The 14314-nt window shown below is 47.4% G+C and overlaps 1 protein-coding gene across 1 annotated transcript in view; it reads right to left on the bottom strand.

The window, feature by feature from the left end:
- NUAK1 (NUAK family kinase 1) overlaps window positions 1-13955 on the bottom strand; it is an 87299-nt gene extending 73344 nt beyond the window's left edge. Inside the window, exon 1 of the mRNA XM_004374015.3 lies at window positions 13692-13955. Within this exon, the coding sequence (XP_004374072.2) occupies window positions 13692-13955 (264 nt within the window). The remainder of the gene's footprint in view (window positions 1-13691) is intronic.
- Between the last annotated feature and the right edge of the window lie 359 nt (window positions 13956-14314).

The following is a 14314-nucleotide window of genomic DNA, read 5'->3' on the forward strand; positions in this document are numbered from 1 at the left end:
AGCTGAACATGAGATAAACTGGCTGGAAATCTAACCCAGGTCTCCTGCATAGGAGGTGAGAATTCAACCATTGAACCACCAACACCATAATCATAGAACTAAGTTACTTAAACTGCTATTTCCACAAGCTTGGAAGACAACTTCTGTGAGTGTTAAGTCTGGGTTCAGCGGGTGCCTACCATCCTGCTGTGTGGGTGAAGAACCAAAGCAGAGTGCTACAGAGCTTCCAGGATTCTGTACCCATGAGAGGCCATGGAGCCCATGGTTATGTCCATGAGCTCTGAAGTCAGACAGCCCAGCCCTGAATCCTGGTTCTGTGACTTTGGGCAAGTCATTCAACCTCTCTAAGCCTCTGTTTCCTTGTCTGCAAAATGCACATAATCGTAATAATGGCACAAGGGAGAGAAAGTATGTAAGGTAGTTAGAACAGTGCCTGGCACACACTCGTCACTCAATAAATGTTTCCTGCAACTATAATTGTGAGGGAAAGGAGCCTCCTTCTGCTCAGGGCCTTCCTACATGTTTACAAAGGTGGATATGACTCAGTGGAGATTTCCCCTTAATTCCTCTCCTCTCCTCTCCTATCCAGAACTTCTGCTACCAGCTGTTTGCACACCCACTCACACATATACTCCCTCCCCGAGCATTCCACTCAATTTTGCCTGGGAAACAGATATCAATTAACCAAAAGGAAGATGCAAGGTGGAGTTCTCACCTCCTTGTCTTGCCATCTGACACATTTGTGGCTGGGCTCTGAGATCACCAGATATGATGATGATGTTGTTGTTAGCTGCCATTAAGTCAGACCCTGACTCGTGATGACCCCATGCACAAGGGAACAAAAGCTGCCTAGTCCTATGCCATCCCCATGATTGGCTGAGGAGCAAACCGTGGGGATCCACTGGGTTTCCAATGGCTGATTTTTGGAAGAAGATTGCCAGGCCTTTCTTCCTAGTCTGTCTTTGTCTGGAAGCTCCACTGAAGCTCAGCATCGTACCTCTAGAATATTAGCCCCTTCCCTCTCACTGTTTCTGTTATTTGAAGAAAGAGCTCGCTTTCAAATCTACTAAGACCACATAAGGCGACTGTGTTGCATCAAGGATCTCTTTTCATTGATATTGAGAAAGTCAAGGCTGAATAATGGATGTGTTTGATGCAAAAGGATGAAATTCTGAGGGATTAAAGCAAAAAGATACAACAGATCAGTCTCATTACATAGACCAGCAGGGAGGGGTAAGTGTGGACCACAAGGACTGAGGATCAGAAATGACAAGGGTTCTAAGGAGCCTTGGTGGAGCAGTGGCTAAGCTCTTGGCTGCTAACCGAAAGGTCGGTGGTTCAAACCTACCAGCGGCTCCAAGAGAGAAATGACCTGGTGATGTACTCTTGCAAATATTACAGCCTTGGAAACCCTATGAGGCAGTTCTACCCTGTCCGATAGGGTCGCTATGAGTCAGGATCTCAAACTCAGGCAGTCTGGCTCCAGAGGCCACGCTCTTACAACCACATATGCTGCTGCCTACATTAACAGAGTGGTGCATCCACCTCCCTTCCACCATTCTGTAAAGACTGGGATGTGAGTGTCCCTCAGCAGGTGGGGGTGAATCATACATGAGCTGAGCCCAACTCACAGTGAAATGATAACAGTCAGCAAGGATTCATTCTAACCCAGTGCAATCAGCTGCCTTTGTGCCACATCAGTGTTAGGAGCTTGGCCCAGGGAGAAGGGGATGGGGTGCATTAGGAGATACTAAGAGAAAGATGCATTTGCATGCAAAAGTTAGACAATGAAAAAGGAAGACAGAAGAAGAATCAATTATTCAAATTATGGTGTTGGCAAAGAATACTGAATATACCATTGACTGCCAAAAGAACAAATCAGTCTTAGAAGAAATATAACCAGAAAGTTCCTTAGAAGTGAAAATGGCAAGACTTCAGCTCATTTACTTTGGTCATCAGGAAAGACCAATTGCTGGAAAATGACATCATGGTTGGTAAAGCAGAAGGTCAGCGAAAATGAAGAAGACCCTCAATGAAATGGACCGACCCAACAGCTATACAATGGGCTCAAACATAACCACCGATCACGAAGATGGCACAGGTCTGGGCAACGTTTTGATCTCTATACATAAGGTCACCATGAGTTGGAGCCAACTCTACAGCAGCTAACAGGAGAAAGAAGCCGCTACTTTTTTACTGGGAAATTGTCCTTCAACCAAATAGACTAAAGCTGAGCTCTGGGCCACTGGAACTCCACCATTCCCCTCCCCTTAACAGGGAAGGAGCTAAACCTACCACAGCCACCTCTTAGCACCTTCTTGGAAATCTCATCCTGGCTCTCAATATCTCTAATGAAAGTAAATGAAGCGGTATTCTTTCCTCGAGTTTAAAAGTCAACCCATGATGGTGGTTTTTCCAGACATACATTAGCTCCACACTCCAGCAGGTTTACAATTCTTAAAGTACTTGATTTACAGCCCAGTGAGAAATGTTCTGCAAACCTTGCAAATGCATTTTGCATCGAAGGCTTCCACACTCACCGGGGATGATCACCAGGGCTTCTCTCAAAGGCGGGGCTGGAATCTTCGGAGGAAGACGGAAAAGTGTGAGCACAGCCCAAGGAGGCGGTGGAGCTCCAAAGAACTGCCAGGAGCAGCTGCCAAGGGTGGGAAATATGTTTGGGCTGGGCGTGAGCCTCCTTCTCCCCAGCCTCCATGCAAGGCTGCAGTTAAGAGGCTGCAATGCTGGACTCACAACAGCTGTCCACACAGTGGTAAGGAGAGGGTGCTCCCAGCCTTCACAGAACTACCCCGTGTCAGGATTCCTGGTGCACTCTTCATGCAGTTGTTCATTCACTCATTCATTCATACTTACTGAGCACCTACTATATGCCTGGCACGGAGCTCCAGCCCAGGATGCACGGGAGAGTAAGTCATACGTCACTCCTGCTTCCCTTCTGTGGGCAGCATAAATGGTTAAGCACTCAGCTTGGCTACTAACCACAAGGTTGGCAGTGCCCACGCACCCAGAAGAGCTTCAAAAGAAAGGCCTGGTGATCAACTTCTGAAAAAGCACAGCCATTGAAAACCCTATGGAGTGCAGTTTTACTATGAAACATGTGGGGAACTGACTCAATGGCAACTGGTTTGGGTTTTTTGGGGGTTTTTTCCCTTCTAGTGGTGGAGAAAGGGGAGGGAGTGTACAGACAAATAAACAAAACCACACTGTTTACAAAGGAAATGTACACGAGGCTCAGGCAGAGGAATAAGGAAGTGGGAGTCTGGAGAACCAGGAGAGGCCTTGAAGGGCATAGCAAATTCAATTTAGTCTCCACTCAGCCCATGGACGGTTTTAAGCTGGGAAAACCATGGTCTAAGATAAGAAGGTCACCAGGGACTCTAACTACTACTTCTCACCAAAATAATAATGATGCCTCTCATTTTTAAGAGTCGAGTCCCTGGGTGGTGCAAATGGTTAATGCACTTGGCTACTGACTGAAAGGTTGGAGGATCGAGTCCACCCAGAGGTTCCACGGAAGAAAGGTCTGGCAATCTACCTCTGAAAAATATGCTATTGAAAACCCTATGGAGCACGGTTCTACTCTGACACATGGGGTCACCATGAGTCGGAGTGGACTTGGCAGCAACTGGGTCCTATGCACCAGGCTCTGCGCTAGGAGCTTCCAAATCTTATTTCTCATGGCAATCCCACTTGGTAGGATATTGGTAACCCTATTGTCTAGAGGAGAAAAAAGAAGCTCAGAAGAAATCTGCAGCTTGCCCAGGGGCATCTAGCTACTGAGTAGTAGGACTGGATTTGAGCTGCATTTTTTTTCCTCATATGTTTCCAGTTTTAACTGAAAAGACAAAAATCTTGAAACACATGCAACATTTAGGAGGAAAAAGAGAATGGATAGCCAATTCCAACCAGGAAATATTATCCATTGGTTCTACAATTCAGATTTTTCTAGTTAAATCCAAAATTTCCACATTTATTCTAAATTTTTTTTCTGCACTTCTACCTGTTTAAACAACATCAACATTAAATGACTAAAAGCAAGAACAGTCCAGGAAATTCTTCGCATAGATTCTTGGCTGAACCATCTCATTTGTAAAATCGGTGTGCCAATGTAAGTCTGTCCTATTTTACATCATAATTATATCTCCTACCCCTTATTTATACAATGCTTTACATTGCTCTTAGGTTATTCCAGATGCATCAGTCACGTGCCCACTAAATTCTAGGTATCTCGATGGCAGAACTTGTCATATTCTCCTCTGAAATGTCCCATAGTTCTGGACACATTAGTAAGTACTCATTAAATACGTTTGTTTTATTGTTAGATTAGAAGGGAGAAGAGGTACGCCAACCACCAGTGTACGTTGTGTCTTTATTATGATGAATCTCTGGCCACAGCAGTGATGAGTGGTGGTTAGTAAGAATAATGGACACTACCACCAGGGCTGCCAAATATGGATGTGCAGATCTTACACACACGAGGCACCCAGCTGAGTGGGCACGTGCCTGCCACCCACCCCACACCATCCTTGCTGCATCTGGGGGAGGGAACTGCTTCAGGCCAGGAGGGGAGCCTTTTTCAAATTGTCCACCTAGAAAGAGGCCTTTTCTTCATTCACATAAAAGCGCCTTTTAGACTAGCAATGACTCTGGCTGCATTTATTGAGCACCTACTATGTCCAGGGAGTCCCTGGGTGGTGTAAACAGTTAAGCGCTCAGCTACGAACCAAAAGGTTGGTGGCTTGAATCTACACAGAGGTGCCTCGGAAGAAAGGCCTGGAGATCTGCTTCTGAAAAATCAGCTACTGACAACCCTATGAAGCACAGTTCTGCTCCAACACACATGGGGTCACCATGAGTCAGAATCAACTCAACAGCAACTGATTTGGTTTGGTTTCTTTTACAATGTCCAGGCACTGGGCTAAAGGCTTAGCTACAATCATTGCATTGAATCCTCTCAACAAATCTCAAAAATAAGAACTATTATGGGCCCCATTTTCTACAGATGAGAAAATGCAGGTTCAAATGAGTTTGGTAACTAGCTCAAGGTCACACAACTGTCAAGGGAGGGGATGGAATGTGGATTCAGGTGGTCTGGCTCCAAGGCTTTCTGTCTTGACAAGTGCACAGCACTGCTTCTGCTTCTTATACAAAATGTGCGTAGAGGTCGGTGGACCTACAGGCTGGGGTCTTGGAGGCCTGACAGATAAGCGCTCCCATCCCAATCCCCACTCCCAACCACCACCCCCAGAATTTTTTTTATAAAAACTTTATTGGGATGTAACTCACATGCCACACAATTCACCTATCCGTCGTTATTGTTGTTGGGCACCGTTGAGCTGATTCCGACTCACAGCGACCCCATGTGACAGAGTAGAACTGCCCCAGAGGGTTTTCTAGGCTGTAATCTTCACAGAAGTAGATTGCCAGGTCTTCCTCTCTCAGAACTGTTGGGTGGATTCAAACCGACGACCGACCTTTCGGTTAGCAGCCGAGCGCTGTACCATTACACCACCTGGTCTTCAAAAACTTAAAAACCATCTCCACGACCAATTTTAGCACATGTTCATCACCCCTAAAAGAAACCCCATACTCATTAGCAGTCGTTCCCCATTTTCCCTCAAACCTCCCTCCCCCAGCCCCTAGCAACCACTAATCTACTTTCTGTCTCTATGGATGTGCCTATTCTGGGCATTCTGTGTGAACAGAATCATAGAGTGTGCAGTCTTTTGTGACTGGCTTCCTTCACTTAGCATAATGGTTTCAAGGTTCATCCACATTGCAGCAGGTATCAGTATTTTTTTATTCATTCTTTTTTATTGTGGAATAATATTTCATAAATAAAATTATGGAAGAGATAAAATATTCCATAAATAGTTTTCCATAAATAAAATGGATACAGCACATTTTACGTATCCATTCATTTGGGATAAATTCCACTTTTTGGCTATGATGACTAATGCTGCTATGAATATTCATGCACAAGTTTTTAAGTGGACAAATGTTTGCATTTCTCTGGAGTATATACCTAGGCATGGAAGTGCCCAGCCCCAGTTTTAACATGCAGTTTAAAGTTTACCAAAGAACCTCACCAGGAATTCAACATCTGGCCGCTCCTGGGCCGTTTCCAGGGAATGTTATCAATATAGCCAGACTCCACACACGAGTGGATCATCTGGCCCGGCCCCTCCTATTCCGGGCCTGGGATCTTCTCACTCCTGCACTGCACAGTGTTGTCTGGGCCAACATGAAGATAAATGCATTCGGCTTTAAAGCAGATACTTCACAAATCATAACTTACAGATGCTGCAGGACTTTCATGTGGGTAAGACAAATGAGACTTGGGCTGTCTGACTCCGGAGCCACTGAGGACAGGAAGCCACGGCCAGGAACCCGACAAGCCCTGGATGTACGTCCCTCCCTAACAAAAGGAGGAGCAAATGGAAGAGAAAGAGAATTTGTGGAGGGAAGGGTCTGCCTGTCTTTGCAGAGTTCATTGCATACCCCCCTCCTATTCATTTCCAGGCATTGCCTTCTCTTCCTAACAAATCCAAAAGCTCCTGGAGGTCAGGAGTGATGACATCCCGCCTCAATATACTCGTTCAGTTCTAGCCTACAAGCCTTTGTTGAGGTCCTACTATGTGCTTGGCAGCATGGTAGGTGTTGACAGGAGGCAGCAACGCAGGATGGATTCAAGATGGTTAGACAGGGCCAAGCAACAGACAGGGTACCTTGACTCAACGCCTTATCTCCCGCTGCTTCACAGGAGGAATCAAGATCAAGACATCCTGGCATGGCGTGGGTGCCCTCTGTCTGCAGGCAGGGGAGTGAACCAGCTGACCCCTCCAGAGGCCCCCAAGGATTCCAGAGTCTGAGGCTGCTCAGGGAAACAAAGAGCTCAGTGTGTGTCCAGGCAGAGAGCTTCCTGACCTGGCTCATTAAAACACACTCAGTGTCCAATGAGCTGAGAATTCACCAGAAGCAGACACGTCTCTCTCCCCCAATTTGGGTTCTGATCCTTATCTCCTCATACCTCAATTCTTGTGAAAACCTTCAAGGTGGCCTCCCTACTCCAAGCCAGCATGCCAAAGGAGTGGGCTCAGAATCAGCTCAGAAGCACCCAAGGGCACCTAGCAGAAGGGTGAAGGTCAAAGTCTCTGCATTCATACTGCCTGGGTCCAAACTCTTGCTCTGCTGTTATGTGTGACTTTGGGAAGGCTGCTTTACCTCTCTGTGACTTGGTATTTTCATCTGAAGAACGGCATAATAGCAGAATGCTTATGAGGAATCAATCAGTTAATATGTATCTGACAAGTTATATGCACTCAGTATTAGCTGGAGTCTCTGGGTGGTACAAACGGTTAATGTGCCTGACTGCTAACCAAAAGGTTGGACGTTTGAGTTCTGGAAGTTTGAGCCCTGGAGATCTACTTCCAAAAAATCAACCATTGAAAACCCTGTGGAGCACAGTTCTACTTTGACACACATGGGGTCACCATGAGTTGGAGCCGAACAACTGGTTAAGTATTAGCTGCTATTACTATTATTGTTATTAAATATTATTCTTATTACCCCCTTCCTGTCTTATCAGTCTTGTCTCCCACTATGTATGCATCCAGCATAAACCCTACATCCCAAACAATCTGGCCTGCTCATCTTTCCCCAAACACCCATGATAAATGCTCTGGAATCTGTGCTCTGCCTGGAATGTCCCACATTTCAGTCTTGTGAAATCCAAATCAACAGTCATCTTCAAAGGCACTTGTCATCCCAGTAACTGGAGGAGAACACGCCCTCCTAATCTGACAGTATTTACCTGGCCCTTTTCCTCTATGGAGCCCTGGTGGTGCAGTGGTTAAGAGCCCAGCTGCTAACCAAAAGGTCGGCAGTTTGAATCCACCAGCCGCTCCTTGGAAACCCTACGGGGCAGTTCTACTCTGTCCTATAGGGTCACTATGAGTCGGAATTGACTTGATGGCAACAGGTCTGGGGTTTTTTTTAATTTTTCCTCTATGTCCTTCCTGAAGGATCACCTAGGAATAGAATCACCCATTGCCCAGTGTTTTGGTCCACTAGCTAAAGCACCACGCTCAAACCCAGAGGTCACTAGCTGTGCAACATCAGGAATGCGCTTGATTTCTCTGGAAGCTCTTGTTTAGAGACAGATAGCTTTGGTTAACACTGTCCAGCTGTATGACTAGGAGCCCTGGTGGTGCAACAGTTAAGCACTTGGCTGCTAACCTAAACACTGGTAGTTTTAACCTATCCATCGGCTCTGCAAGAGAAAGAGCTGACAATCCTCTTCCATAAAGATGACAGGCAAGAAAACCCTATGGGGGAGTTCTACTCTGTCACAAGGGGTTGTTATGAGTCAGAGTCAACTCGAGGGCAATGGGTTTTTTTGACCATATGCTACTTGCCATGTTAAATGCTGGGATACAGAGATGAATGAAACCCAGGGAGCTTACAGTCTGGTGGAAGAGACAGAGTAAGCAGTTACTTGGCCATGGGTACCTCCACTATTGTTGTTGTTGTTAGCTGAGGTCTGGATTATTTCAGGTGATTTGCAAGTTGGAATGCAGCTCACGGATGCTTAGTTCACTGAGCTGAGCTTGATCTTGGACAGGGCCACCCCTTTCCTCATTACCACTGCTAATGTTATTACTACCAGCTGACATTTTTAAGAGCTTGGGGGCGTGTCGCACTGTGCTAAGTGCTCTACAGACATTCATTTCTCATTTCATCCTCACAACAACCCTACGATGTGTGCACTCTAGTTAGATCCATTTTACAGATGAGGAAATTGACACTTAGGGAGGCTAAGTAACTTGCCCAGGGTTGTACAGCTTGCTGTGGTTGTTGGGTGCCGTCAAGTGGCTTCTGACTCACAGAGATCCTCTAGGACAGAGTAGAACTGCCCCGATATGGTTTCTAAGGCTGTAATCTTTACGCAAGCAGATAGCCACATCTTTCTCCCGCAAAGCATATGGTAGATGGTAATAAATCTTTGTTGAACTGAACAGAATTAGTTCACTATTTGTCAGTACATCTCATCTTTGCTACTAAATTATAAGGGCTTTCAGAGTAAGAACCATGTCTTACTCTGCTGTTGTTAGTTGCCATCAAGTCAATTTCAAATCATGGTGACCCCATCTGTGCACAGCAGAACTGAGCTCCATACAGTTTTCAAGGCTGTGACCTTTCAGAAGCAGATCACCAGACCTGTCTTCTGAGGCACCTCTGGTTAGGTTTGAATGGCCGGCCTCTCAGCTAACAGTCTAGTGCTTAACCATTTACGCTACTCAGGAACTCCTTGTCTTGCTCTAGGTAAAGATTTATTAAATGAGTCATGGGAAAATATCAAGGCAAGAATCAGGTTTCTAGACCCAGCTCAGTCACTTAACAGCCGTGCAACCCCAGAAAAGTCACTTAACTCTTCTGTGCCTTATTTTTCCCACCTCCCGGAGAAGGTTGGACCACATGTTTGCCAAGGTCCCTTATATTCTAAACCTGGGTTTGGGCCTTAGCTACAACCTGGCAGGCACTTCAGCTGTTGTGCATATGACATCCACACACCTCCTAGTTTAGCAGGGCAGTTTACTAATTTGCCTCCCTGATTTGCAGTTTTCCAGCATGAGGCTATGAATAACTTTTGGCCAGTGCATAAAACATCCATTTTTGGTCAAATCACTTCACATCACCCAAGCTAGCACTCTGATGGCGGGGGGGGGGGAGACCACGGCAGACTGGGGGTACACTCTGCCCACCTGTCCTGCACTCCCCTCCCAGACACCTCCCAGACACCCACCTCCTGCTCACACTACACCACACAGTGCTCACAAGTGATGACCTGGGACTGAGAGAAAGTTGAACTTGGCCCTTGGCGATGAGGTGATCACATGACATTTCTCCCCCCAAAAGTTGTTTGCTTTTGTTTTTGTTTGTTGGCGATGCTTGATATGGCCTACAAGTCCACGGAGTTTAGTTCAAACAAAACACAGGCTCCTATTATGACACAGGGGCTCACCCTACAGTCCTGGCCAGAACTGTATCAAAACAAATGTTGTGTAATAAACAAGGCCTGATTTCCAGACTTGAGAAATGCATTCAGATCCTATCTGAACCTAGCTGATTGCCTCGGCTTCCTGTGCACGCACCTCCCTAATTAACCTAGCACGTATTTAATTACCCTGAAAAGTTGACAATTTCCCTACCCCTCTCTGTGTGGTACAAGGCTAACTGTCCAACACATCATGCCTCTCTGATGGTCTTACAACCTAAATGAAATGAGAAAGAAATCTGCTAAAAGGTGGGGCTAAATTGGCTAATTTCTCCTCTTGAGGCTTTATACAGATTATTTTGATTCTCACAAATCCACGAAATCGCCCCATTTTACAGATGAGGAAGCCGAGGTATCAAAAAGTTGCACAGCTTGCCCCAGGTCACAAAGCTAGTAAGTGATGGGTCGAGTATCTGAAGTATTTGAGGGCCTCGTTGTTGGGATTGTTAATGTCTGCAACCAGCCACTTGTCTTGTGGGCATCCTCAAGCAGTGGCTGCAAGGCCACATTGGGAATGAAGAGAGGAGGATGCCTGGATCACTCAGAGGGCTGGCTGGATCACTGACTCCAAGCTCCTGATTCTGGATCACTCAGAGGGCTGGCTGGATCGCTGACTCCAAGCTCCTGATTCTGCAACTCTCTTCCAAAGCGCCTTTCACAGAACAGAGAAGATGATGTTGTGTTTTCTTTTATTCAGACGGTCCGGCTACATGTGTAATTAGAAGCCACAACACTCTCATATTTGAAGATGTCTTGTCGTCTCTGAGAGGGGCCCCTGCTTTTGCCACGAATGTCAGTTTCACAGTATCTCAAGCAGCCTGATACCCAGCACACAACTTGAGCCACTCGCATACGCAAAGCAGGGTAAAGCCACTGCACCTCCTGAGAGATGCTATAAAAGGTGTTGATAAAATTAAAATAAAACACCACTTCAAAATCCTACTCATAGACCAATAAGGCAGGCGGACAGCGCTCTCTCGATTCTCCTCTACTGCACTTCAAAAGCAAGCTGTGGCTTAGTGCATCATTGGAACCCCCCACAAAAAAACAACCCGAAGTTCATACTTTATATGAAAATCTCGTGCTGCTCTTGACAGATTCGGAGTCACCAGCACCGTATGGGCAAGAACAACTTGCTGACCGATTTTCTATTGTTGTTTTATTTTCTGTCCAGCTAGGCAAAGGGAATTTTCCACCTGACAGCTCCTGTTTCTCACTTAAGTTCTTACACCATCTGTGAGCAGGGTTCTCAGCAGGGGGAGGACTCAGGGCCAAGGAGACTTTCCCTTCACCGAACCTCAGTTTTCCCATCTGTTTAAGGCAAGCTTCCCCCTAGATGATTTTGCCAGCATTCTGAACTTAGCTGTCAAGTAGAAGCGGTCCCATGAATAAATAAAGCCATTTGGAGACTGCCAGTTTCTGGGCCTGGATCTGCTGCCAGATTCAAAATCTTTACATAATTTTTGAGTAAAACAAGAGATTTAAGTGAAATGAATAGCACAATGGGAAACTGAACTAGGGCTGGACAATAACAGCCAATGTAAATCTTGAGATTAAAAAAAGAGCCTCTTCTGTTCTCAGGGCGCCCCCCCGTGGTCATTTGACTAAATCCTGACGGAATGTTCAGGGTTTCTGCAAATAACAGAGAAAACAAGCCCAAGAGAAGAGAAAGGCAGACTCCTGCCTCCTGATGCAAGTCCGTTTCACTCTAACCCAGTCTGTGGCTCATACGGCTAGAAAAACGCCTGACAGGAAGCCCCAAAGAAGCTTGGAAAGGCATTTGCCAGAAGAAAAGGTTTCATTCTTTCAAATGGTTTGCAGCAGCTCCCAGCACTTGGGCATTTTTTGTCCCCTCACAGATATCAGCCACACCCTTACCATTCAACCCCTCACATTCTCACACCCTCAACCTGCAGCTTGAAATGCCTGGATCTGTTTTTCATTATTCCTCTTTCCGACTTCCCTGCACGATTCTTCAACAGCTATTAAGACAACATGAGCGAGGAGCTAAGCTTGGTTTTTACTTATTCAGCCTGGGGAATATCACCTCAGAAGAAAAGCATGAATGAAGTGCGTTTTTCTCAGCCTCTTCTTCCGCAAACCTGAAAGTGTGTTCACCAAAGGGCATCTCCACAGCCCATCTGCCTAAAATTGTCAGCCTAGGAAAATGGCACCTGCTTAGAGTGAATTCTCTGCTCCTTGCTTACTACAGAATTTATCACTGAGGCAGCTTAAAAATATATGTACGATGTCTCGAATTTCCAATTAACTGGCAACAGATTTTTTTAAAGCTATAGGACAAAGTGATGTCAACCCAAACAATGAAGCTGAGAAATGAGGAGGTTATCCAGATTATTCATGCACCCTGCTATATCCAGATATCTGAGAATTTGGGGGCTGAACTTTGCTGATAATGCCTCATTTTTTCCACATAACTATCCCCGTGCAAAGGCAAAAGAAAAATGTCAACATGAGCCTACAATTTCATTCGACGGTTCATTTCTCTTTTTCCCTGTGGGTCACCTGTTACGTTTATAAACAACCCTGGGACCCAGAATACCCTCCCAAACATGCACACAAGGAGTCCCACAATCGATTCCTTACTTTGGTCCTAAACCGATTAAAATACATCGGATCTGCTCAAATCAAATCAAAGATTCATGTTCATTTTCTGCCACACACCACACAAAATCTTTATGCAACAGTCAGACACTTTGAACCCAACCCTCTTGCCACAACCAGTGTGGATTTCAAGGGCCTGTTGTGCAGAAAGGAAAATGACAACAAACCTAGGCTGGGATGGTGCAGAGACCTCAAGGCACTCAAAGCGCTTGTTGGGGTTGTGCAAATGATGCTGGGACCCTGGCAGGGTTTCAGCTGTCACAGGGGATGGGGCAGTTGGGCCTTAAGCAATTTAGTTGCCCTGCAGCCTGGACCTGAAATACAGAGTCCAGTGCAACTCTGCATCTTTATGGTTGCACTTGTCCATGGGCAATTCAGCCCTCTCAGAAGCCACCAGGAAAACTATCACAACCCTAAGGCTGACCACAGCCTTTATTTTTGTTCCCTAAACCCTCTCTCTTAAAAAAAAAAAAAAAACAGGCACGAGTCCGCCCCACTTGCCGCTGCAGCAGCAGCAGCGAGCCGGAGTCGGATGATGGTGAGAGAGGGTCTGTGGGTAGATGGGTGGGTGGGTGCAGGGGGCCGCATTCACCTAGAGGACACGGGACTTAGGGGACCGGCTCTGAGCTGAGGATGTGGATCTGTCTGGAGTTGGAGGAATTAAGCATTCCTGGGCACAGTCTGCATGCCTGCCCGCGAGGGAGACCCCGACACTCCCAACGTTGTCTGCAAATCATAAACACTACTTTGCTGCTGGGATTAAAAAAAACTCCCAAAATATGTGCAGACAGGATGTAACAAGTGTTTCAGGAGAGAGACACGCCTGAGTCACAGGGTGCCGGTGCCGGGGGTCAGAGTGAGGAGTCTTTCCGGGGTTTCCCTTGGACCCCCTGTCCCACAAGAGCGCCCCAGCGTGCACAGAACCCCGCGCCACGCGCCCTCGATCCCCAGCTGCGTCTAGCCGGCGCCCCCCGCGGATTTCCTCACTCACCACTCGGCCTGAAAACCTCTCGGTGGCCCGCTTGACTTTGCCGTAGGTGCCTTTGCCCAGGGTCTCCTGTAGCTCATAGCGGTGCTTCAAGTTGTGCTTGTGGTGATGCCGCTTCACCCCGTGCGGCTTCCTGGGCTCCGGGACTACAGCCGCCGCCGCCGCGGGGGCTGCGGTCGCCCCCGTCACCGCCTCTGGGAGAGAGCCCGGAGCCCCCGACCCCAAGTCTGGGCCGTCCCCCGCTGCGGGCACAGCGGCCCCCTCCATGTCCAAACGCGGGCGGACTGGGTTGGAGAGGGCAGGTCTGGGGCACAACGCTCGGAGTGTCGAGGTCCCCGCCGAGGGAATGCGGGGTGCTTTCAGGGTCGCCCCCGCAGCATTAGTGAGGCGGCCCGGATAGCGCTCGGGCTGCGGCTTGGTCACTGGTGGCGGCGGGGACTGCACATCTGGCGCCTCCGGCGCGCACCGGCCGCGCACCGCCCTCCGGCAGCGGCGAGCTGCGGAACGTCGGGCGAGGTGGCGGCGGTGGCAGGGAAGGCGGTGGTGTTCGCAGGAGGGAGGGGAGAGGGGTGGCTCCGAGCGCAGAAGAGGGAGGGTTATGTGGGCGCCGCGCCCCCCAACCCCTC

Source organism: Trichechus manatus, unplaced genomic scaffold (assembly GCF_000243295.1).
Source record: "Trichechus manatus latirostris isolate Lorelei unplaced genomic scaffold, TriManLat1.0 scaffold00027, whole genome shotgun sequence".
NCBI lineage: Eukaryota > Metazoa > Chordata > Mammalia > Sirenia > Trichechidae > Trichechus > Trichechus manatus.